Raw genomic sequence first — 27,089 nt, 5'->3', positions numbered from 1 at the left:
CTTCTTGTTTTAAGAATATGAATTTATTTATTATTAAACTTAATATGAGTTTATTAGGAATATTCTTATGAAGTCAACTACTTTTGATTTGTCATTTTTAAAAAGTTACATTTCTTTATGCTGTGTACTAATGGTTATTTAAGAGAACAGAGTCCCATGCTTCTCTCTGTGGGGCCCTTGGGTAGTGTGTATAGCACAATGTCATCATTTCTGCTCCGTGAGAATTAAAAAAACAGCTCTCTTCTGTGTTTCTCTTCAAGCAGCGATGATGAACTAAGAGAAGGTGGCATAAAAAAGCCAAATTTCTCTACTCATCCCGTGGTATTGGAGCCAGTATTTTTACCATCACAGGCTACAACTTTTGCTTTATCCACTTTAATAAGTTCTGTCGTCTCTCTGAATTCAAGATCATTCAATACAGAAGTCCAAACTATCACAGAATCTGTATGTATTTAGAGAGCCCCTGAAATTGACTTTGTTCTTGACTCTCTGAGCCAATGCTGAGTTTATGACTTTATCAAATGGAAGTAGAACTTGAAGGGCGAGCTGGGGAGTGATCTGTCTAGACTGTGAGCTCATCAAGTCTGGAAGACTGATCTCCAAAGTTGTGTTTCTGTGTAGCTGATATGCCATGGCTTAAAAGAAAGCCACTACTTTTTCTTCAGACTTGCAGTGATGCTCTGAGGGAATGTACTTCTGCCCCATGGTGTGGTAGCAGAGCCAGGTAGGGAACCTGCTGCGACTACCTACTCAGCCTCGGAAACCACAGCACTGTGCCGGTAAACTTACAACTTCTAAGATGGTTCTGTTTCCTGGTTTGGGCATCATACTGACACCTATAATTAATAACCATTTACCAAGCCCATTTATTTAGAAATTAATTTCTGTTATAGTCTCTTTATTATCTATAGTTTCCAGTAATTGTTTAAACTGTGGACTGTAGGTTCCATTTAAAACATTATAAGGGACAGTACTTTTATCTTCAGAAATAATAGAAAAAAGGCACATACTGATATTTTGAATTATAAAAAAATGAATGTACAGTTCAGTAATAAGAATGTCTTGAACCTCTCTTGCATATATGTAAATATACATATATGTGTATATAAATATATGCTTATACAAGTATACATTTATGAACATGTATTTATATATGTATAGAAAACGAAGGAAAAATCCAGTTATGTAGGATTACAAAGAGAAGTACTACATTCATAACTTGTAAATAAATCTCACAATTCTTTTGCATTTCAGTTGTAGTAGCAGATACAAATCAATTGATGTCAGTTTTATCTCAGAGTGTAAGAAACTAGGTAATGTTAATTTACCAAGAGGTTAAACATCTCTATCATATGGGATAACATCGCAATTAATTTTTCCTCTAGGGGGTCTGGAGAAAGTGAAATTAACTTTTATAATATCAAAAACGGTATCATAAACATTAAGGATAATCAATGCATATCACAGGATATCATAGAGTGTCAAAGTTATAAAGGCTGCCATAAATATGATGTATCAAAGGACATATGTGTCAGGAGAGAGCATAAGTATGAGCCTTATCAAAGGCTATCAAGAACTATCACAGGTTGTCAAATGATATCATGAATATCACCATCAGAAGTTACCATAAACATCAAAGGGCATTACAACAATAAAACCACCAAAATATTAAATCTACAAAAGGAACTGGTAGAGCCCCCAAGAATATGTTACAGATACCCAGAGGGGTGCACTCAAAATCCCTGCGGTATAAGAAAAAAAAATAGACAGTGAGTCTATTTCATGTGTCCTAATGTAGAATGCACATGGCTTTGAGTTTGAAATGTTTGATGTGAAATTAATCTCATCACCTTCATTGATCACCATTGCCTGGAGGTTCCAAGTGGTAAAGCATTATTTCAGTTAATAGTGGTTAGCTGTGAGAACATTTTACTCCTTTAGGAACCACTATCCGAGCCTGTCAGAGAAGAAAATTAGAACATTATTTCTTCTAGTAACTAAGAAATTTGGGTGTTGAAGCTCTGTTCTGAGATGTGTACAGTTGAGGTCATCTCTGGGCACAGGTGGAGACCAGAAGTATCCTGTCCCAGACTTCTCTGTGGTTCCTGTGCTCTGTGTGCTCCTGGTAGGTCCCTCTTTGGACAGTTATTAGAGTAAAAGTGGGGTCTCACCTGTGGGCCTAGGAGTGTGAGCACTCATGGGAGACCAGCTTTCTCCAGGCAACAATTGGGTATGAAGGGCTGCAGCTAAAAGTATACTTATGTAAGTATACATTTATGAACATGCACCTGGGGGGTCAGAAGACACTGAGGGCGTCACAGAAAACTACAGAAATATTTAACATGGAAGAAAAGAGGTATTTAGTACCTAAAAGAAAAGAAAAAGAATGGAGGGTAATTAAGAGTTGGATGAAGGACAAAAAAAACAGACCCTAGCAGAAGTGAGACATACCAGTCTCCAGTGAGGGTACTAAACTCACCAATACTTAGCACATGATCTTATTTTTGTTTTTGTATGTATAACCAATATATAGAGTTTCTATGCATTTAAAATTTTAAAATTCCTTTTCAAATTGGGTTTACAAATAAATACTTCCTCAAAAAAGCTTGATGTGACAACCGAATAGTCTAAAAAAGTATGTATATAAATGAGTTTATTACATAATATTATTATATATACACATGATTATATTGTTCTATAAAAAGATATTATAGGTATTATATTTATTATACACTTTTATAATGAAATACAGTTCTATAATAAAGATGGTTTAAATATGCCCTTAGGAAAACATAGTGGTTGGGTCTGTAGATGCACACACTCATGAACTCAGGGACAGAGAAGCCTTGGGTCACTTTGAGTTAACCAGATTTATTTGACCATTTAGAATAAGAACATGTCTGCGGACTAAGAATGATTACGGTACTTTGTAGAGAAAGCAGCAGAGCCTCAGAAGCCAATGGGACAGGAAGTGGTAGAGATATGCAAAACTGCTCATATATGATCACTGACATCTCTCTGCTAAGTTACCCACCCCCACCCCCACCCCATTCTCAGTTTCTCTGTCAAAGCAACTCTTCAAATACACCCTGGCAGCACTCAGGCATTTTGCAGTAAATTAGTGCCTTCTCTTTCAACATGAGTTGACATTTCTCACGTGACCTATGGTTTAGGGAATGGAGTTGCTATAACAAAATGGCATCTTGCCAGTGACCTCTGGAGGCTGAGGGACCACTGCATCAACAGAATTCATTTCACGGATTCCTTGTGCTACGAGGAAGACTCGATGTTTGCTTTAAGCAATAAAGTTTTTTTATTGCAGGAGGCAGAGGAGTTGAGGGTCAAGCTGTAGGTGAGAAACAGATTATGTTTCCCAGAAGAGGCACCTTGGTGGTAGAAAAGTTCATGCAAGCTTCTCAGAGAATGCTGGACAGGTTTTGTTTTTAATTATAGTCTATATATAGAACACAACCAGCCTTCTAAACAGTCCCACGACCCAGAACGCAATTGCAGGCGATATCACACTGGACAAGACTGCTTCGTTTCTGTCACTCAAATTGTTCTCAGTTGAATTACACTCACTTTGTATTATCATAATGCTTTCCTGTTGACACAGGGATAAAATAGAAACCCAATGTTCACATAACAAAAATGACAGGAATGTGCAGCTACTTAATTGAGGATAGATTGAACTGGTGTGCTTAGAAAACTACAGCTGAACCTCTCTGTTGAAAACTTTGGTTCAGAGCCTCGGTTCTCTATAGCAAATGTCACCGGTATGATGTCCATATGCTCTGTTTTCCTCACACTATCATTAAAATCCTCGTTAAAATGCATAACCAGAGAGCCAGATGTTTTATTTTTATTGCCTTCTATTGCCCTCACGTTTACAATCTATATATAGTTACATGATGAGTGAAACTTTGTGGCTGTTCTTTCCATATTTATGTAAAAAGTATCACAGGTTACTTTTTATATATAATATAATTCATATTATAAAATGAATATTTTGGGAATGACCAGGTGTATACCCAAAATTCTATCTTAATTAAAAAGTACTTCCTCTGGCTTAGGAACTGAGCAATCAGGCAGCTCAGTACAATGACAACTGCTCACTAATTTATTTGCTCCATTTCTCCCTGGTTCTTTCCTTCTCTTCCACTTTCAACATATTGCTTGTCAAGGACTTCATATAAGAAAGGTGCTGTTCAGTTGGGCACACACAGAAACTTGAAAACGGAGATCTTGATTCTCTCCGTACTAGCCAGTGACTGCTTGATTGTTGACCAAGATATGTTGACCAATTGAAATCATTTGCCAGTGACTCTTTTCTAGATTTATCCTTTCCAAATAGTAACTGCATGCAGAAAACATAGAGAAAAATTGTATGTTGCTCAGGGTCGAGGGGATGGATGAGAGGGTGAGGGTTTTTCTTTACTGGAAGTTGAGATGTTAAAAATCCCAGGAAGGTCTATTTCCTAGCCCAGGGATCTCTTTTCCAGATAGTTTCTGGTGTCTTAGGAGAGCCTGTAATTCTAGTTATATTGGATTTCTTCAATATTTATAAAATTCATTTCTCCCAGGAATTCAGTGGGGAGACTAATTACCAGAGTAAACATGTGAAGACATTTGTCTGTTAAATCATTTCCATAAAGAAAAGTGTGTGTGTGTGTGTGTGTGTGTGTGTGTGTGTGTGTGTGTGTCTGTGTGTGTGTTCAGCTGCTCTAGATGTTAGGGAATGAAAACTTAAAATGAGAGGAGAATATTTTTTTTTTTCATTTTCACTTTTTCTTTTGTCTTTAAAGATGAAGAATTGGTTAAAATTCACACGGTCTTTCTTGAAACCTTATGTCAAATCTTTTCTTCATTCTTGAGGTTTTCTCCAGCTTAGAGGGGACACCAATTTTTAAAGCCTTTTCTTACCTCTTCTTTCAGGATGACTTCAGTACATGGAGTAAAACTTGCTAATTAAACACACTCTACCTGTCTAACCAACTTGGTTATTACTCACTCTGAGTGAGTGGGTGAGCAGTTCTTTGCGAGATTGTAAATTGCCATGAAATTCCCATGCCCATATGCTAAGATAATCAGCTGCTTTATCAAACTGGCTGTCCTGACATGGCTGTCATTTGTGATAGGAAGTCCACAGCCTTGCAACCATCTTGGAGGATCTACTTGTCTTAGAGCCTGGTTTCAGTTCTTTGGAATCGTCTTTTTCTTGGTCAGTTTTGTAGGCCAGCTTTGTTTCTTGCTGACTTTTAAATCAGCTATTCTGTCTACATTTTCAGTGGAACGTCTCAGGACAGGACAGCTGATAACCTTTTCTCTATTACCTCCTCATACCTCCCTGATTCATAGCATTGGCTACGGGCTCCTTCCACACAGTCTGATCTTAGGTAATGAAGTATTAGCAATAGATGCCTCATTATCTTAATCCTAGGGTGGTGTCTCTCCTCTTTGTAAAAGAAGGTGCTGTTATTATTATTATTATTATTATTTTTGCTGTGAGTTATCTTCAATTTCCCAATTTGGGGTGTCTTTCCACATGGGTTTAATGTGTGAAGTTAGGCAGTTCCTTACTCAGGTTTCCTTCATGAGAGGCCTTGTAGACATAAGGACCTGGGCTCAAATCACTACTCTGAGTATCATTAGCTATGTGACCTGGGAAAGCATCTTGTCCTGTGCTTCATCTGTGGAGTAGAAAAGCTAATGTTGACCTCCAATGTTTATCGTCTAGATTAGCTCCTGTGTGAGATTAGCATGCCACAGCATCTTAATGCACGAAGTCAATATCTTAAAAATAGTAACTCATTATTGATGCTAACTGGTGAAAAAACCAGCCTGGTAGGAAAGGGAGTCAAATTGTCGTTCTGATTGCCATTACATTTTCTGAAGTATTTTACCTCATCGTCCATTCCATGTTTTGTGTATTTGAAAGGAAGATTTTTAGATCTCAACTTCAGGGACCACCTTATACCCATGTCACCAACTCTGTTCCACACTCTTTGTGGAAGAATCACTAGTAGCTTCCCATTCTACGTCTACACTATGTCACCATCTGTTCTTCAGTAGTAGGTCCCAAACTCCATCTTTATCTCCCCTTTCCAACAAGCTCTTTAATACACCACAACCACAGTCCTTCACACACTTGGTGACAGAATACATTCTCCATCCTTGGCACTCCCTTAGACATCATCTCTGTATCCCAGGAGAGCAGAGAGTAGGTGGAAGTGTACTGACTGTGTCATACAAGGTAGGGAGATATTGGCTATTTTTATGAACAAAGATTTATGGGAAAGCTCCCGAAGGAGTAATTAGTTCAGCTGGGTGTGGGGTGTGGTGGTTGGAAGGTCTGGAAAAGGTCTCGGAGAGGAAGTTACACTTGAACTGGCCCTTTAGGAATGATCACAAGCTCATTTTGGGCAGAGGAAAGAGGATGACAAAGTCTGAAAGTGAGCAGTCCTCTACCGCACCACAGCAGATGGTAGTGGTGATGGCTGCAGGTACAGTTCGGATGGAACTGGCAAGAGCTGGCTGTGAAATGCTTTGGTGCTCAACCAAGAAGCCTAAAAGCAAAAAGCAGAGCCTTCTTCAGTTATTCTTGTGAATACATTTGGGCAATACTGGTTTTTTTATTTTCTGAATGTACTTTTAAAACAAGCTTTAAAGTGTTTTCCAGAGAACCAGAAAATGCTCTGTTACAAAAAAATTATCTATTTATTAATTAATTTACATATTTATTTATTGTCTTGCCCTTTAAGTCCAGCCTGGGGTATTGGAGACAGAGTACTGTAAACACTAAACGTATGGGCATACATACATACTTTTATGCCCTCCTGCTGTTTCTCAGTATTATGCTTCAAGCTGGGTCTGCTAATAATCACCAAATGCCACTTTCTTCTGTGACAAGGAGGATAGTGACAGTTTCAATATGGTAAGGCTCCTCTGATGATTCGATAATTGCTTAGTAAGTGCTTGCTGTTCATTGTTTACTAAGCAATAATTAACCATTTACTGTGGAGCAGCTCCTGTGTTGGAGTCTTATTATATGGTAACAAGCTACACAGACTGGGGCTTTATAGTCTGTTGGTTTTATTTTTATTACTACTATTATTATATAAGAGATAATTCAATGAATACCGTTAAAATGTATTCTAGCCACATTAATGCCCTGTCTGTGGGGCTGGACTGGTTCAGCTGTGGAGCGTGCTACAGGACTGGTTGTCTAATAAGAGCTACCATACCCATTGGTCATGCAGATCCTGAATCCGAACCATTATGAAGCCTGGGGGGGGGGGCTCATTGCTTAAGTGACGTTCTGTAGTCAGAGGTGGTTTTGAAGGGTTTGAGACACAAGCAACCTCAGAAGGATGGTGGCCATGTCCTCTCAAAATGAGTTCTGGACTTAGATTAGTCAACTTTGGGTTGGCTGCTCCTAAAACGTGCAGTCAATAGATCTTGGAAAGAAGAAGAGTTCAGAGTCCTCACATCCCATGATAAACTCATCCTGTCTTACTGCTGGTTAGGTGAGCACATAAAGACACCTACTGCCAAAGGTGAGGTAGACAGATGGTTCTTGACTGACAAAGGGGTCCCACTGATCTCCAGGGAGTAGAGGCATCAACAGAAAGTAAAGGGAGTTCGGGTACGTATGATGGAAATCATTCTTGAAGACAACTTGGGTCTGCTAACCTCCACCTTAAGCACTGGCGTGGCTGACATGCAAGGTGGGTGATTAAACCGGAGTGATACTAACTCTTCAGAAGAACCCCATGTGAATGTTTGCAGGGCTTGACTGGTTAACAAGGGTTTGCTTTTGCTTGTCTGATTCTTTTCGAGACAGATTCTCACTCTGTCATCCTAACTGTCTTGGAACCTGGCATGGGCTTGGCCTTGAACCCAAAGTGGAATGCTGGAATTATAGGCATGATTATGCCCGTGTAAGCAAGAATGGTTTTCATTTCCTTAGGTTGTGTTACTCGAACTTTGCCTCTGTTTGTTTGCTCAGTAATTTACCCTTTGTGTGTGTGTGTGTGTGTGTGTGTGTGTGTGTGTGTGTAAAAATGTTCTTAGAAGCTGTGTATTTGGGTGCAGATTAGTTTTAACAATCACCTTTCTTCCCTCAAGGAAAATCTTTAGCTGTCAGCAGCACCTCCACCTACAATGAGGAGAATGCCACATTCTCCCCAGTAAGATATCTATTTCTAAATGTCCCCAAACTTTCTTCCTCCTGTGTCTTTTTGTTTGTCCTAAGAATCACTTTGCATTTTTGTCTGTGTAAAGTATATTATCCTTAATTTATGTAAGCTACACTTTCCAAGATTTATGTTTTTTAATGTTAGACTTTTAAAAAGTCATCTTTGAAAAAAAATCTCCTTTTAAAAGAAATTTACACATTTAAAGAAATGTACTTCAACTTAATTAAACCACTGCAAATTACATTTTATAGAAGATTTCCCATCCTCCATGGAAATATATGTGATATTTGGACCAGTTACAATGCTCCTTCCCATGCAAAGGGCTATCCAATGAATGTGGAGCACCTTCTGTTTAGCTAGGAAATTATGCTGAAGAAATTAATCTCCCAAGAAAGTCCTGGCTTGTAATGAGATGTGTTATCTTCCCTGGACAGTCAGAGGTGGTAGATGAACGTTTCCAGTCGAAAAGGCCACCTGAGAGGCCACCAAACAGCACAATTTTGAGATGATACTAGACAAACAGCTCTTTAGAAGTCACATGGTACATCTCTCACCTCCCTGCATCAGTCACAGGAAGATTCAGGCCCTTTTGACCTGAAGTTACCTGAAGCCACCATGTCTGCAATGTCCTTCAGTGCTTAGACTCCCATCCCAGCCCTAGTTTGTCTTCCCACCTAAGCTGTTTGTTTGTGAACCATTACACACTTGTGGATTGTGACAGCAGCTAAAGATTTCAGAACAACAGAAACTGCAGTCATTTTTCAGGAACTGTGATAGTTAGATAAATCTTAGCTCTGCCCTCATCTCCCCCATCCCCCAATTGAAGGGGCACACTATTTTAGAGGCTTTCTTTCATTCGGAGAACCCTTTGTAACCTTGTCTAGAAACAAAAACCTGCAAGGGACACATTCTCCAAACTCAGGCCTGTTTTCTAGTGGATTGGGTTTGGAGACTTTACAGTAAGGTGAGCCAAAGCTGAGGTAATGGGCATGTTCTATCATGGATCCAGTCTGCCCCAGGCTGGCTGCCACCAAGCTCCCAGAGTTGGCATGGAGACCAGGCAACTGAGCCAGCATTTACTTCTGACTTGAAAAACTCAAACGATGCTGTAACTGATTTGGCAAGTAGAGTTTCCATCCATCAGGTCAAGAAGTTAGAATCAAATATGAATTTGCTTGGCTTATTTATATGGTCTATCTTTTTTTATCTAGTCACGATTTTTAAGCACTGATCATACACCAAGAACTGTGATATACAATCATTCATGTCCTCATAGAATTTTTAAACTAATTGAGATATTCAACTTAACAATAAGGCACAATATAAATTATTGGAGAGAGATAGTTGCAAAGAATTGCAATGAACTCTAAAGAAGGAGAGATACATCTGATGAGGTCATTTAAAAGGTCTATGTGGAAGATGTTGTCATGGAGATAATTCTGAGAGGTACAGACCTAGATGGGGCAGAGAATATCCTAGGCAGAGAGGATAGCAGAAACATTCTGGGTCACTTTGTGCCCCCTTTAAACTTTTAACTACCCACACCATGTCATTTTTGTTATCTTCCGCTGACAATTAAACATTGGCATCGTGCTTAGCATAGTGACAGGAGCCAGAGCTCAACTGGACTTGTCACGTTCCCCAATCAGAAGCTAAGATTCTGGAGCGATCATAGTCTACCATCTAACCATGGGCCGAGATCACAGCTTTGCATCTGACTTAAAACACTCCGGGAGCCACTCTTTGTCCCAAGGAACCTGTAAAATCCTCAGTGCCCAGTTCCTGCCACAGCAGGGACTATGTGTAGGGAAGAAACCAAAGGATGTAGGACAAGTCCTACTGGCCCTTCCAGGGTCCCGCCTAATTCCTATGACGCGTCGAGTGCAGGTGACATGTTCTCTAAGGTGTGGATAGGCAGTTAATTTCTGGAGAGTAGGAGGTGTGGGTTCACCTTTTGTTTGTTTTACAGTGGGGCATTATCTGAATGATACTCATTCTCTTTGGAGTGTGGACTTCGCACAAGAGGCATTACTTTACAATAAGCTCAAGGCACTGAAAGGCACGGAGCTGGCTCCTCGCTCCCGAAGACATTTTGGTTGAGAAGAGTTTCTTGATTAAGGATTTACTGACCGGAAAAACAAATCCTTGGGAAGAGAAGAGCTGAGGGCCTCTTAACCCCGGCTCTACGAAGCTATGCCGTGAAAAGGCTCCTGACCCATCGGCATATAGCAAGTTAGACGGGACACCACTTGTCTTGAGAACCGGAGGAAGAGACAGGAATTTTTTTTTTTTTTTTTTGTTCAGGGTATCTGAAGGATGGCTTCCCTGTTTCATCAGCTTCGGATCCTGGTGTGGAAAAATTGGCTAGGTGTCAAAAGACAGCCGGTGAGGAGTTTCTTTGTTTTGTTTTGTCTAAGGTGGGAGCGCGGGCAATAAATCCTAAAATGTGATGTTAATGAGAGCCAGACAGAGAAGAGCTTAAAGGCATTTTTCAAAGGAGAAAGAAGATACTTAGAGTTCTTGCCTCCATCTATCTTTCAGCTAATGGGGCGAGTCTTAACATGCCCCCAAAGCAGCCTTTTGATTTGAGTAAATTAAAAGAGTAAATCCGGACAATCTCTGGGCAAAGCAAAGGATGTACCTCGTGACTGGATAAACTGGTACTGGTGTGGAAGTTTGGGTGCAAGCCAGAGTGCCTTCGGAATTTTTCTTAATGTCATTAGAAACAAGGTGGATTTCTAATGGGATGAATGAAAGTAACATTTGAGGGCATTGGAGATGGGAAGGAATGCTCCAGAAATTGTAAAGTGATTAAGAACTTGGTTGGAAAGTTTATAGGATGAAGGCTGCTAGAATGGAAAATGTTCAAAAGGAATTCAAGTATTTAAAAATCATTCACTGGAAATGAGATTTTGTGTGTGTGCACATGTGTGTGTGTATGATATACAGATACATATGTATATCTATATGTGTGTGTGTGTGTGTGTGTGTGTGTATATATATATATATATATATATATATATATATATTCCTGTTTTTAAGAATACCACTGATTTTCTTTGCTGTTCCTTTCACATCATGATGGTATCAAATTAATGCTTGTTTTTTAAATTACAAAGCCAAGCTATTCAGAACTCCATCAGAGAGAGTCCAGAGAGCCGATGGAAGAATATGTTTCTGTGAGTTATGGATTCAGAAGAATGTATGAGCCCTAAGAGAATCCCAAACCTTACTGAATCCTCTTCTCTTTAGAGCAGTCACTCTAGCCTCAGTTGGGTAAGGCAGATATGCAAATCGTTGCATCATAAAAACCCAGCATTTGATCCTGGCTCCTTATCTCACCCTGCACTGGCTTGCAGAGCCTGAAACCCCAGCATTCTAATGTATGTATTAAAAGGAAGAATTAGTTAGGTGGTTACTTAACTTAGGGAATTTGATAGTCAGGGCTTTAAGTCATAAAGTGTCACATGGTCGAATGGGTGTGATAAACATAAAATTATGAAATCATTGACTTTTTTTGTTTGTTAACTGAAAACACAGCACAGAAAAAGAATTTTCCCCCATACTTCCCACGTGGGTGATTCTAGGTGTCATTCACTAGGGCAACACAGTTGTGGGTATGTGGATGTCCCAAGCATGAGTCAGGGCTCCTCCCAGGATGACACAGCACCTATCACTTGAGCTCTGGATTTTCCACTTATAAAATGGGCACAAGGCCCGTCAGATCTTTAATGTGGAAGGATCTAAGTGTGGACCTAGATTCCCAACTGCTTTCTAATGAATATAAGTTCCTGACGGATTTGAGTAACACCGACATCTTATTTTAATCAAATTAATGATGAAAGTTTATGCAAACAGAGAATAGAGGAGAAGTCATTTATTTAAATTTATGTATTAAAAAAATCAGAAACAAAAACCAAAAAAAAAAGAGAAGTGAAAAGTGGTATATTGTTGACAAAATCAATGCCAAATTTGCCTGCTTCCTTGCAGTTTCTAAAATCTTAACCATTTAACCCCAAGCTACCCCAAACACACACCAGGATTTCAAGTGAATTTTCTTCTCCCTAATCAGGCTTTCGAAATGCCAGCATCTTTATCTGTACATTAATTCTGAAAATGGAATTTCAAAGACAGACTTTCATACTCAAGGAAATCCAGATGACAGTGTGTGACACTGGAAATGAACTGTTCTTATTGAATGGCAAGGAAAATGCTGGCATTGTCCCTATGTCAACTGGCCCTTAATTTTAAAAAGATGCTTTGTCACACAGCTAGACGGTGGGAAAGAAAGATTAAAGGAAGATGATGTAATCTATGAGTGCAGAAACAAAGGTACAAGAAAGAAAAGGAAAGATGAAAAATATGCAGGTAGATTGGGCACTACGGAGAACATTCAAATGCACATAGATGATGGGGAGTGTCTCAAGATTGATGGACAGCTATAGGACTGGAGAAAGAGCGTAAGAATAGGACGTAACCTAAGTATTCATCTGGGGTAGACTTTGCAGGGACAACCTCTCTTAACGCTGCATCTGAAATGAATTTTACTCTTACTTAGAAAACTGAAGATGAAAATTTCAAAATATTTAGGGCTATGCAACCGACAATTTTACAGAATTCCAGAGAGTTCAAGGACTTATTCAAGGTCACACCATGGTTTCAATACTCAAAGTCAGATTTCCCCACTGATGAATCTGTTGTCTGTACTATGCTTTCTTTGTTTCTTCTAAGTCTTTATTTTCTCTGATCTTTGCTCAGAGTTCAACCTTCCAAAGAAGAGGTCTTATTTACTATGTAGGCCATAGATACTTCCTGTTTATTTAAAAGATCTCTGGCAGTATACTTCTCAGTTATGATGGAAAATGTATTCTACAAGAGGAGAAAAAAATGTATTAAGAGCCAACAGAAATGGTAGATAGCAGAGAAAATCAAGTAGATGGCTACCCTGCTGAACTTGCAATTTAAAAATAGTGGGGAAGTGTAGATAGACTCCAGAAGCCATGTACAGCAACAGGAGGCTTACCCAGTGAGATGCTACTTAATGACAGGAGGGGGGACAGCAGAGAGATGTGGGCTGAAAGATCGGGTTAAACAGAAGGAGGGATAATCTTCCATTTAGAAGATGGGTCCTAACTAGGGGCTTCAAGTCTCATCAGAAGTGGATTCTAATTTCAGACTTCTGACCTGAAGAGGAAAAATTAATGCTAGTCGGTTACTTTCCTTTCTAAGTGCTCAGACTCTTAGGGAATCACACTGAAGCTCAGATGAGGACAGAAATAGCTCATATGGACATTCCTGAATTTGTCAAGATGACATTGTGGACCAAGTTTGGCTCTTCCTCCCTCCCTCCCTCTTTTTGCCCATCTTCACTTTAGAGAGACTAGAGGAAGAAGGGAGAAGCCTTAACATGGGTTGGTCTGTGCCTTAAAATAAACTTTACATTAGGATCAGCTGGGACTAAGTTCTACTCCCAGACTTAATTCTACATCAGTTTAATATTAAAATGGTCTACTCTGCTGTGTGACCGAATGTTCTGGTCCTTTTCACCACGTGGAGATGGAGGGCCAATGACGTCCTTTCATTCCTTTTAACTGTTCGAAAACGTTTTCCTTTGCTAATTATGGCACCTGGCACATAGCAGACGCACACGTTTTACATTCTGTCAACAGATATGCGTGCCATGAAGGTGCTTTAGGAATTGGGGAAATAGCCTCTTGCTTAGCTTCCAGCAACAATGTGTTGCTCTCCATGCAGCATGACATACAAGTGAGAAAACTCCATCATGAAACCCGTAACTGTTGTAGGCTAGCTTTGCAAATTAATTAAAGACTCCATCAGAGAACATTGACCTATCTCCAAGGCAGTACTGTGATCTGTAAGGAGAGAATCCAGAAAATTGACTTACGTTCACGGCAGCATCAAGCATCAGAAATTCCCGCTGACCACGGTGTTCATGTCAGCTACCACGCCTTATTCTGGAGGTGGAACTAAGGATTGTTCCGGATTTAAGATACTGAACTCTGATTTTGAATGTGAATCTTGGGGTACTCTGTTGGCTTCCGTGATGGTCATTCCTGCCTTGTAGAGAAACGCAAAGTGAGACGGATAGAGGAGGAGGCAGTGTATTCAGTGTGTTTTATATTATGAAAGGTTGGACAGCTTTTATTTTCAAGTTTGTAATAAAAAGTTATGATTCTAGATCATAGGGAGACCTCTAAATGACTTTCAATGCTCTCTAGCTTCGAAATGATAAAAACCCTTTTACTAGTCTCAAGGATGAACTAATAGAAATATAATATTCAGACCAAAGCGAGCCAGAGTTCTGTTCTGTACTATTTAATCTAAATAGCTCAGTGGCTAATTGCTGTGCTGCTGAAGCAGAAATTCTAGGTTCAGACATCAGTGCTCCGGCTTTGTGCCTTCCAGAGATGCGGGTTTAGTCTTCTTGTGTTTTCCCATGTGCAAGAGAAAAGTGAACTTGTTATGCGAAGTGAGATACACAAGCTAAGTGTGTCACAGCACGTGCATACTCTAGGCAGTCACTCGTGTTAGGTGTCATATTTCAGAATCCTGTAAGGAATTCTGACACTAATTATAAAACAACAAACTGATTGCAATATTTCATTCTTAGAAATATATATATATATTTAACATATATAATATATATACACACATATAATTAATTGTGTAGCAGTGTGCATGCGCAAAGGCACATATGTGGCAGTAACAGGAGTCAGTTCTTTCTTTCCATCATGAGGGATCCAGGAATCAAAATCAGGCTGTCAAGTATGTCTGCAAGGCTCCTGTCCACTAAACCATTTTGAAGTTCAGGAAAATACACTTTGCAATGAGACCTACGAGTAGAGAGTTGTTGAAGATACTCTGAGAGGGAAAAGGTCTTTTCTCTCTTCAGATACTTGCAGAACTCTCATGTTCAGACAGGCCAAACTAAAATAAGCACGTGGTAAGCAAAGGAAGGAAGAATTTTACATCAATCTAAGCAAAAATGACAGACAAAATTCATTGCTCAATAATGTAGTCTCAGGGCAGCGGACTTGTCACTGGAATCATTCAGATGAGGCTAAATAACTGCATGGCAGAGATGCTCCCCCTAACTTTTGATGATTCAGTTGTGTGTTCCTGGCATACTCTTCCGTCCTTTCTGTCTATGAACGTTAGTCAAATGGTTCCTCTGTTTGAAAGATTTTACTTCTTTCTCCCCTCCATCTAATGTACATGTCTTTTCTTCTTCCTGTCCCCTTTCACCTTTGAGGCTTTTCAAATTATTGATCTTCGAATTACCACCCCTTTACATGCTATCTTTCTATAGCATTTTCCATTCCATTCACTCGGTATTTTTTTTAATGTTTCCTTTCCTTAAAAGATGGAACATTTTATTTATTTATCTTCATGCCATGGTATACAGTAGTTGCTCAGCAACTTTTGTTGTACTAACATATGCACACACCTTGTATAGATGAATAATATATTGTATGTTCAATTTTAAGTACCCCTTTTAGAAAAGATTTATTTATTATGTATAAGAACACTGTAGCTGTCTTCAGACATACCAGAAGAGGGCATAAAATTTCATTATAGATGGTTGTGAGCCACCATATGGTTTGCTAGGATTTGAACTCAGGACCTTTTGGAAGATCAGCCAGTGCTCTTAATCATCTGAGCATCTCTCCAGCCCTTAAGTATCCTTAAGTTTCTCAAAGACTATGGTAAACTAGAATAGACTGTTAATGCTAGGCATTCTGGTTTTATTTAGGCAAAGTACCCCTAACTAAATTTAGTACTGATACCCAGTATGATTCATTGATTAGATAACCAACTTCAAACCACTGTAGTGTAAGAGGTGCCGGTATCCACAAGGGCAAGGCATTAATGTGACGATGTGACATACGCAGAGTAAAGCAGGAAGGAGGGGTATAGCACAGATCACATGCTCCACCTTAAAGCAGTCAAACCAATGCAACTCTGCTGTGAGTCTAATGTACACACCTAGCCCTAGTCAGTATCTGATCTAGGGTCAAAATCGGGAAGTCATATTTTAAAGCCATTTCCTCAAGGTTTAAAACAGGCATGGAAACCTAGTTCAACTATGTTCTCTAACTTGCCCATTAGTAACATAATCAGAAAATTGTAACAATGTTAAGCACAAATAGACTCAGACAGACTGGCAGGAGTTACAATAAGCAATTCTGACAAAGTAGTAGATTTAAGAAAGTCCTAAAGTGGGAATGATAGCTATTTCTTTTTGGAAAATCGGTTTTGTGAGATGTCTCAAAGCTTCTGAGACAATGGTTTTTACCAATGTAAGTGCGGTCGCATAATTCATTCTAGCTGTTGGGCACTACAGATCAACTCTCTGGAAACTTGGGGGTCAGTTCACACTTGATTGATGCATTTGTGTGGATGACGTCACTGAGCATAGACAATAGAAATGTCATCTAGTATCTTCTGTCACTTCCCGAACATATGGGTGACCAAGAACAAGATGCATCAAGACACGTGTGTGAAAGTGTCATAGTGAAATCCATTGTTCTGTACACTAACTGAAAACTAATTCAAAGCAAAGCACACAAAACCAAAAATCATGGAGCTAGGAAGGGGCTCAATGGTAGAATACTTGCTCGGCATGAAACCCGTGCATCCTGCCCTCACATCCACAATCTTACATAGAAAACATTCAATACCCCACCCCTCACCCTCTCCTCCCACAATCCTATACACTCCCTCCCCAATTCCTGTGAACAGTCTAATTATTGAAGGAAGCCTGGGTTACTGTGACAGTCCATCGAGAGAGCTTGCAACTGTGCACATCTAAAGAGGCCACCCAAACGGACCCTGCTGATTAACCTGTTCTTAAAACAGCAACCTCATTAGCTGATGTTCCTGGGTCATGCTTGTCCCTCTGTTTCGCTTGTTTGTTTGTGAAAAGCACACATACATGTGCCCATGAACTGACTGCCAGGTTGTAATCACATTCATCTCAAAGCTAAAAAGTGCCCTCCAAATTTAACAACTTGTGTCTGGGTAGATAGAATTTCTGCCCATGAGGCTTGTCTGTTTGGTATCTCTTCCCACTACTTCATCTTTATGCTGTGTTTTCAGTTTGGGTCTGGACCTTTTCAAGAAGAGATATAGAAGTCTTTAAAATAATTTCCAGATTTTATGTTTTGAAATCATTTGAAATAAAAAGGAAAGTCATTAGAGAAACACACACACACACACACACACACACACAAAGCCCACAACCATTAGAGGCTAGCACCCCAGTACCCTAATACTTTAGTGTTTTTCTCTATATAAATGTAAAACACTGTCAGATCTGCAGACTCTCAACTTCTAATCCTGAACAGAATCCTTTTGTTTTTAATTAGTGCACAAGATAATGGATCTCATTATGACATTTTCATTTATTTATTTTTAAAAAACATTATTTATTGTATATGAGTACACTGTAGCTGTCTACAGACACTACAGAAAAGGGCATCAGATCTCATCACGGATGGTTGTGAGCCACTCTGTGGTTGCTGGGAATTGAACTCAGGACCTCTTGAAGAGCAGTCAGTTCTCTTAACCTCTGAGTCATCTCTCCAGCCCATCTTGTATTTATCTTGATGTACGTTGTTTTTGTTTCTATATGTCCTTAGATTCTTTATATATATAAATGTGTGTATAGATGTATAAATGTAAAATGCCATCAGATTCTTAGGCTTCTTTCAAGCTTGGCTATTCTTGGCACTGAGTCTTTTAAACCTAAAGGATCCTGTTCAGGATCAGATGCTGCATGTGGCTTTCACCTCCTTCCATCGCCTTCAGTCCGAAATCATCTCTCAGTCTTCTCTGGACATCCATGACCCTAGTTCTCATGAATCCCCCGAGGAGGAGCTGCTTTGTGGCATTGCTCATTCATTTCCCCAGTTTGACAGCAGTCCATTATCTTGAGTAGGAAGCCCGAGAAAGCAGCTCTCTATTATTGCATTTTATCAGTAGTGCGTGGTGCCAGCTTCATTCTCGTAGGGAAACACGCACATGCATTCCACTCCTTACCGAGCATTCTTTTTATTTATCTGTTTTCTCATCCGTTTGTTTATATCTGTAGACTCAGTGACACCTAGATATTTTGTTATTATATTGAATTTTAATGCTTAAATTTGGCTGTTGAATCAAATCTGAAGTTTGAATTCTCATGGGCTGGTACTTGTGTCCTCTGCATGTTTTCGTCATTTGACCGTCTCTGAACTATTAAATTCCTTCTGTCTGCCTATATTTATCTCTTGAATGATTGTTGATGAATAGAACTCTCTTTATCTTCCACATCATTTCCTAACTATGTCCAGGCCTGGAAATAGTAATAGTCCACTAGCAATGATCACTGGAAGCTCTTGGATGTCCACTAGGAGAAGATAAGATTTCTTGAACAAATTAGTGTTTTCAGGGCTGAGGCAATGATATAAAATGAAGTGGAAAGAACGATGGGATCATAAAGTAACACATTTATATTTATTATTTTGTGCTGCTATTTTTTAAAAGACAGCATCTCATTATATATTCCTGGCTAGCCTGCCATTAGCTAAACAGACCAGGCTGGCCTTGAACTCACTACCTCTGTCTCTCTAGTGCTGGCTTTTATTAATATGCCATCATGACGTTTTAAAATACATTTTGGAAATGGGGAGTGTCTTAGCTTGATACTCTGTTGCTGTGATAAACCACTTAGTCAACAATCAGCTTTGGGGAGGAAAGGGTTTATTTCAGCTTACAAGTTTCAGTTCACAAGTAAGAGAAGAGCTCAGGGTAGGAGAATGAAGCAGAAAACAATGGAGGAATGTGGTTCCTGGTGTGTTCCCAGTCTCATTTGCCTAGGAATGGTGCCACCTACGTTGGGATGGGACCTCCTACATAAGCTTTTGACCAAGGAAATGTCCCCACAGACATGTCCACAGGCCTACCTAGTAGATCCAGTTCTTTAGTTGAGATTCCCTCTTTTCAGGTATGTCAAGCGAGGCTGGCCATACTAACTTTATACTCTTGTTGATGATTCTGACCCAACACTACTGACTTATCTCAGCGGTTTTCTTTTTCATGTTTGTAATCCCCCTGGTGGAGAGTGAGGATCTGGATTTCCCCAATGGGACAAACTTGGTCAGTTTTACCATGTGAAACCTGTCAGTTGTCACTGCTGCTCCTCTCCTTGGACCATGTTCTTCAGCCCACAGGGGCTCTGACATCCCTCACTGACCTAGTACCCTCCATAGTCCTCTTCAACTCTTTAGAAATCCACTCCTCTTACTTGGGCCAAGTGACATCTTCAGTCCTAGTGTGGATGGATAGACTTTACCCAATGGCTTTTTAAAATAAATTGTTCAGGAATGAACGGAGAGAGATATAACAGGACAGGTTGTTTCAGATAAAAATAAACCTCTAATGATTTGAGAACACAAATATCTCCCGTCAAGGTATTCGTAACTTCGTGTGCATACTTCTTTAAATGTCAAGTGCCACAGAGTCATGAAATACAAACGACTTACAGAAGTAGACTGGGATAATTAAAATATCAGCAAGAAATGCAGAACCTTCAGGAATAGGTTTCTGCAGAGCGTTACTTAACACCTGTGGCTCTACGTGTAAAATCAATACATTTGCATTTTGCCAAACAAACAGAGAAGTCATGGCTCATTAAGTATCGGAGCCCTGACACTGTCTTTGCTCTTGGGTTGCTTATCATAATGTTTAGTATAGAAATGAAAGCAACCCTGCTGTTAGGGAAACTGAAACTTTATTTCTTGCTTTTGTGATTAACCTGTCAACTTTAATGTTACCAAGACCACAGTCTAGAGGACGTTGGTATTTATCATCCCTCTGAGATGAAGTATACAGAGAAGTCTTCAAACCTTCTGTGAACTAAAATACAGGAAAAGCCCATAATCATAGACATGTTTATGGGTTTTGTGATAGTTTTTTTTATTTGTTTGTTTGCTTGGCTTTTGCTTAAACAGAGGCCACATTGCCTTAAATTTCTTTCTTAGATTGTGTTTTAATCTGGATTTAAGATAGAACTAAAAGTAATTTCAAAATATGCCAAAGCACCCTCATGAAAAAAAAATCATCCAATTAGATCAATCAAAAAGACAACTTTAAGAAATGCCATAGTCTGTCCCTCATTTGAAAGTGGGTGTCTAGAATAGTTCAACTCTGTTTTTTATTCTTCCAAGACTGCTGGAAGAAATGAATAGATACTTCTAAAAGCAACCAATGGATTCCACACCTTCTATTCCAAAAGAATTTTCTCTTCAAAGAGTACCTATGGTCTCCCATAGCAAATGGTTAAATCCACACTCATTCGATTAAAATAAAAATTCAATTCCCTATAGTACACATTTCATCTGAGTCCTAAAAAGCATAATAGATATTTTGTATCCAGAATGTTTGAAAAACAGACCCCGATTATCAACTATTCAAAGACTAGGAAAGAATAACAATATCATTTATAATTCTGTGGCAATAATATTTTTTATAATCTGCTTTCTGCACTGATTTTATTTTTAATCCTCAGAACAGCAGAATAATTATATTTAAAAAGTTCTGCCCTGAATATTTTGAGATTCCCACCCATGCTCACAACCTGTTTACACATTATTTGTGATGTTAGACAAGTTCTAGCATTTGGTAAGCAGAAGACAAAAAGGAGCTGTATCAGATAAAGAATATTTGCATCTTTGATGTCTTTGTTGTGTTTGGCAGTCTGGGCTAGTCTGTGGCTTTTCTAACAGTAGTCTTTTAAAATTCATAAAACAAAAAGAAATTGAATAAATAAAATTGTAAACAAAGTCAGTATATCAAAATTGTTATTGAAGTGTTAAAGGAGAATTTATGATATGATAAAATGTGGGTTTTAAAAAAATAGCATCAAGCAAAAGATAGTGGGTGCTCCTTAGTACTATCATTTTAACATGATAGCAAGTATAAATAGCATTTGGGGTACCTGAAACAATCCAAATGTGATTTTAAAATATCCATGATTTCTGATGCTGACAAGGTCAGAGGCCCACATGCATGATTTTTGGAAACTTTACATTTAAGCTACAGAAAAAAAAAATGTAATGTGTCTCGTGTGTAAGCTTCAAAATGCCCTTAGCTTTTATCCATCAGATGATCCCAAAGAGACTTTCCAGCAAAGGTGTTGTGAGACTCAATAAACAGTTCTTCTGCATACCTAGCTCACTCCCACCTACCTGGGAGCCTTAGACATGTAGACCCTCAGGACTCCCTTCAAACCTTCCAAGCCCACATCTGAATGTTTGGGAGGTTCCCCAGGTGACTCGGAGTACACATCACTGTCAGAGAAGTGTCACCTTAAGTTAAGCGGTTCCACCTGTCTGGGTATATCTTAGCTTCCGTCAAACTGAGCCATGTCAGATGTCAGAGAGCTAAAAGAATGTCTTCAATCTTAAAAGAAAACATGTGTTTAGACCAAAAGTTTACCTACCAGTGACGAGGACCATGCTCTTAGATCCTCAGCAGAGACCTGAGTGGGGCCTTTCAGCTGGGAGTTACCTAGGGATCAATAATCAATTGGCTTTGGACTGTTTTGAAACACCAAAGAGCCACAGGAAGAAAATTTGAGATGTGCTTTGAAAAGTGGGTGGGGAATGATAAAAGTCTGACTGTGTACACAGACCAGAAGGGTCCATATTAAACTCTATTGAATACAAACAAAGTCTGTGTTCCGTCTTGTGTTTGAGCACCACAGTTCATGGTTTTGGGAAGATGTGGTTTTCACTGTTATGAAGCCAGTACGAGAGGCCTGAAAAATATCAGACAGATAGTGAATTGAAAGCTTTCTTTTTTTCTCAGTCATGAGGATTGAACGCAATCCTCACACAAATTAGATGAGTCTTCTTTTGATTTCTTTATTTTGAGACAAAGTCTCACTAAATTGCCCAGAATCAAGTTGAACTCACCCAGGGGCCCAGACAGGATTCGAACATGCATTCCTTCACCCTTAGTCTGCTGGAAAGCTGGGATTAGAGACCTGGGCCATCGTGCCCAAATGTAACTTCTAAAATGTTTATTATCATTTATTAGTGTGTGTGTGTGTGTGTGTGTGTGTGTGTGTGTGTGATGTGAGTGAGGAGTGGATTATCACAGCATGCATGTGGAGGTCAGAGGACAACTTTGTGGAATCACTTCTCTCCTTGTGCCTTTACCTGTGTCTGGGGGAAGGACTCAGGTCCTTATGTGGCAAAGTATCTTTACCCAGTGAGATTCTTCTCTCCCTCCCCACCCCCTACTTACCTATATTGGAAGAAAAAGCAGCCATTACTGTGCCTGAAAGTGAAACTCCCATAGGAGTTTCAGGGCAGTATACATTCCTTGGGAGCCTAGATTACACCAGGTACTGAGGATTAAGAAATGAATACAACACTGTCCTTAGCATAAATGAGCTGCTGGTCTCCCCGGGCAACCGGGCAACCATAGCAATAAATTAGACTCTACAATGGAAGCACACAGGATGTTACACTAGGGTAGTAAAGAGCTACAGTTCTTTGTCTGACTTAACTAGTCACTGCTTTGTCCAACCACATTTATTGGGCCGTTACTCAAGACCACACACTAGTCTTTGTGGCTGAGTATAGAATGCTGACATTGGAAACTGTGATAATTTCCAGGTTAAAATTATCCTGTATTTCATATGCCCTGCTTGGGACACTGAGTCTTACCTATCAGACAAGTGGAAAACACTAAGATATTTTTCTGGAAGTTACTGCTCTTATTTTAGGTTTAAGATAATCATTCTTAGGATAGTCATAATTGGTAACCAGAGAGGGAACGTCAGGGACACATTTGAAGACTCGATCTGGAATAGCCATTCTTACAAATTTGTCTGCAGTTATGAAATTCTCTCATATGTTTCTTGTTCATAAACATGTAGTCAAATATCCAGTCTGTGTAGGAATGTTATAGTTTGACAATTATTTTTTTTTTTTTTTGTATTCAGTAGTGGTGTTTTTGTTTTTTGTTTTTGATTTTGGTTTTTATTTTTTAGTATACATATTTTTCTTTAATTTACTGTCAGCATTCTAACACCTTTCTATTGTTACTTTGCAGCTTTGGACACTTGTCTTGATCTTATGGCCGGTCATTATTTTCATAATTCTGGCGATTACCCGGACAAAATTTCCACCCACAGCAAAACCAACTTGTAAGTAAATGACTCTTTGTTTTCTCACGTCAGTATTGTATTGACAACTGTTTTTAGTGCCATGTTACTGCTCCATTCTAAACTTAACTTTTTAAAAATAGCGTTTTCTCTTGGCAGCAGCTGCAGAAACAGTTTGTGTGGTCTGCCCTCCTAGTTCTTCAAATCGAAAAGTGGACTCTGGGGGTGGGGGAGGAGCTCGAGAAGTCAGGATGAAAGGTTGTACAGACAGGGGATGGAGGGCAAATTGGAGAGGTGGGAAGGGAAGGGTGATAAAAACACGGTATATATGTGTTTGAAATCCTAAAGCAATGAAAACATTGAACCTGAGCCACATGGGGTGATCCATGTTTGGAATTCCAGCACATGGATGTCTGAGACAGGAGAGTTTCGAGTTACATGTAAGCCCAGGCTTCACAACAAGACATTATCTCAGGGAGGAAAGCAACACTGTAAATTCTGCACATATAAAAGTTATCTAGAAAAACATGGAGCAACATAGAGGCGAGAATGACCTTAAACTTCCATGACTTACCTAAATCACAAGCCTTGCCGTGGAAAGATAACACAAGGAGACAACTGTGGGCTCTGACATCCTTTACTCCCATAGGAGAAAATACAGACTCATATACAATCAAATAAGTTCCTGGACTATAAACACTTCTGCTCTTCACTGCTAAGAGCTGAGCTGTATAAATGTGTCAACGGATTTCATTTGAAAGAAGGCTGTTTCCCAAGTAGGGCTGTTTCACATCTATGACGTCATTACCCGGTTATAAAGTGGGCAGACTGCCTAACTCACTCCATTATTTTCTTTTGGACCTGATACAGAGACTTAGGAAGGACTTGGGAAGTCCCGAGTACCAGACAGAGAGCTTTGAGCCTCAGTGGTTTAGCTGGTGCAGCTGTTGGTATATTGCTGTTGTTAATTTCTCATGGGGAATAGTTTTCTTAGTTTAGGAGTAAGCAACTAGTCAGATGTTTCAAATCAGCAGCCTCCTAAAAAGATCCATGTAAAACAACTTTACAGAACCAACATCAAATGATTATGACAATTGACAGTGTACCAGAATACAATGTTGAATTATGTTTTGAAGAGTAACAGAAACACAGTACTGACTTTTGAGTATAGTGGTTTTTCAATCACCTGGTCATAAGAAATAGGTTGAGAACCATGTCAGATGTACTTTAATCATAGATAGTAGAATAATCCAGAAAATATCAATTCAGTTAGTGTGAATCATTAAATTTTTGTGTTAGAACAAACAATTCCTTACACCTGAATAGCACCTATTTTTCCCTGAAGGACTTTCCCACAGCCATTAAATAAAGTTTTCAAACAGAATCTAATAAATGTTATCAATGTTATTAAAACAGCATGCTTTCCTTTTATATATTGTGAGTGCATTAGCTCCTGGTAACAAATTTATTGTGTGTTTAATGACTTGTATATATAATATGTGTATGCTACACATAATATATACATGTTAAATGTATATGTAATGTAATTACAGATAAAACAATGTATTTCTATACATACAAATAATAGAATGTATATTATATGACAGATTATAGGAATAGTACAATCAGTGTGTAAGCAGGATAATGGAAAGATATTCTACTTTAAGATGCTGTGACTTATTTGACTGAGAGTGTCTGGAGTTTTTTAGAGCACTTCAACCCATTTTCTTCAATTTCTTATTTTTAAATTTCCACCCCCAGTTACTTAAAATTCTCTTGTGAAACTTTCAGGAGAGAAATGTAAAGGTTTGGAAAGAATGGTTTTAAACTAACTAGTGCCACCTGATAGGAGTTAGAGGAAATAATGCAGAGGTCTCAGCATCCCACTGAGATGGCAAGAAAGAAGAAAGAGTGAACAGTGCCTCCAGTTCTAATCTGGAGGGTTCTGAAAGAAAAATAGTATCAGAGAAGAGATGAGAAACCATTGGAATATGCAGCTCTTAACATACTATAGTAATATATTCATTCTGTTTGAAAGTAGCGAAAAAATTACAGAAAAGTTCAAACACTGTATGTATGTTTGCTAGCCTGATAAAACAAATTTGGAAGTACTCCTTCTGTTTCTGTTTTCTGGAATAGTTTGAAGAGCATTGGTATTAGGTCTTCTTGGAAGGTCTGATAGAATTCTGCACTAAACCCAGCTATCTGGTCCTGAGCTTTTTTTTTTTTTTTGGTTGGGAGACTTTTAATGACTGTTTCTATTTTTGGGGGGTTTATAGGACTATTTAGATGGTTTACCTGATCCTGATCCTGATTTACATTGGTACCTGGTATCTGCCCATTTCCTTCAGATTTTTCAGTTTGTTGAGTATAGGCTTTTGTATTAGGATCTGATGATTTTTTGAATTTCCTCAGTTTCTGTTGGTTTGTCTCCCTTTTATTTTTTGTTAATTAATTTGTTAATTATTTTTTGTTGTTAATTTGGATACTGTCTCTGTGCCCTCTAGTTAGTCTTGGTAAGGGTTTATCTATCTTGTTGATTTTTTCAAAGAAGCAGCTCCTGGTATTGTTGATTTCTATTGGTTTATTTCAGCCCTGAGTTTGATTATTTCCTTCCTCTTGGGTATGGTTGCTTTTTTGTTTTTGTTTTTGTTTTGTTCTAGAGCTTCTAGATATGCTGTCAAGCTGCTGATGTATGCGCTCTCCAGTTTCTTTTTGGAGGCACTCAGATATATGAGTTTTCTTCTTAGCACTGCTTTCATTGTGTTTCATAAATTTGTGTATGTTGTACCTTCATTTTCATTAAATTCTAAAAAGTTTTTAATTTCTTTCTTGACCAAATTATCATTGAGTAGAGCATTGTGTTCAGCTTCCATATGTATTTGGGCTTTCTTTCTTTCTTTTTTTTTTTTTGTTATTGAAGACCAGCTTTACTCCATGGTGATCTGATAGGATGTATGGGATTATTTCAGTCTTCTTGTATCTGTTGAGGCCTGTTTTCTGAGTGATTATATGGTCAGTTTTGAAGAAGGTACCATGAGGTGCTGAGAAAAAGGTATATTCCATTTGTTTTAGGATGAAATGTTCTACAGTTATTTTTTAAATCCAGTTGGTTCATAACTTCTGATAGTTTCACTGTTATATAATAATCAAAACACCAAATACATGAAACAAAGGAAGAATAGTAAAAGTAGTAAGGGAAAAAGTAACATATAAAGGCAGTTCTATCAGAATTACACCAGACCTCTCAACAGCGACTATGAATGCTAGAAGATCCTGGGCAGATATCATTCAGATCCTAAGAGAAAACAAATGCCAGCCCAGGCTACTATATCCAGCAAAACTCTCAATTACCGTAGATGGAGAAACCAAGATATTCCCTGACAAATCCAAATGTACATAATATCTACCCACAAATTCAGCCCTACGAAGGATAATAAATGGAAAATGCCAATCCGTGCGGCGGGGGGGGGGGGGAACTACACCATAGAAAAAGCAAGAAAGTAATATTTCAACTAACCCAAAAGAAGACACCCACACAAACATAATTCCACCTCTAACAACAAAAATAACAGGAAGCAACAATCACTTTTCATTAATATTTCTTAACATCAGTGGACTCAATTCCCTAATAAAAAGACATAGACTTACAGACTGGATACATAATACAGGACCCAGCATTTTGCTGCACACAGGAAATGTATCTCAGTTATAAA

The 27,089-nt window shown here is 38.8% G+C and overlaps 1 protein-coding gene and 1 pseudogene across 3 annotated transcripts in view; one reads left to right on the top strand and one right to left on the bottom strand.

The window, feature by feature from the left end:
- Positions 1-311: 311 nt before the first annotated feature.
- LOC308433034 (transcription initiation factor IIA subunit 2-like) lies at positions 312-633 on the bottom strand (annotated as a pseudogene). The gene has a single exon. The product of its transcript is annotated as a transcription initiation factor IIA subunit 2-like (transcript).
- A 9,881-nt stretch (positions 634-10,514) lies between these two features.
- ABCA12 (ATP binding cassette subfamily A member 12) overlaps positions 10,515-27,089 on the top strand; it is a gene marked incomplete at both ends in the record, with an annotated part of 165,172 nt that continues 148,597 nt past the window's right edge. For both annotated transcript variants that reach the window (XM_080932869.1, XM_080932868.1), the window contains 2 exons: positions 10,515-10,583; positions 23,322-23,415. In XM_080932869.1, the coding sequence (XP_080788995.1) occupies positions 10,515-10,583; positions 23,322-23,415 (163 nt within the window). The remainder of the gene's footprint in view (positions 10,584-23,321; positions 23,416-27,089) is intronic.

This window comes from Micromys minutus (assembly GCF_963924665.1).
Source record: "Micromys minutus genome assembly, chromosome: 19".
Taxonomy (NCBI): Eukaryota; Metazoa; Chordata; class Mammalia; order Rodentia; family Muridae; genus Micromys; species Micromys minutus.
The sequence above is the reverse complement of the archived record's forward strand: the minus strand, read 5'-3'. Positions and strand labels throughout refer to the sequence as shown.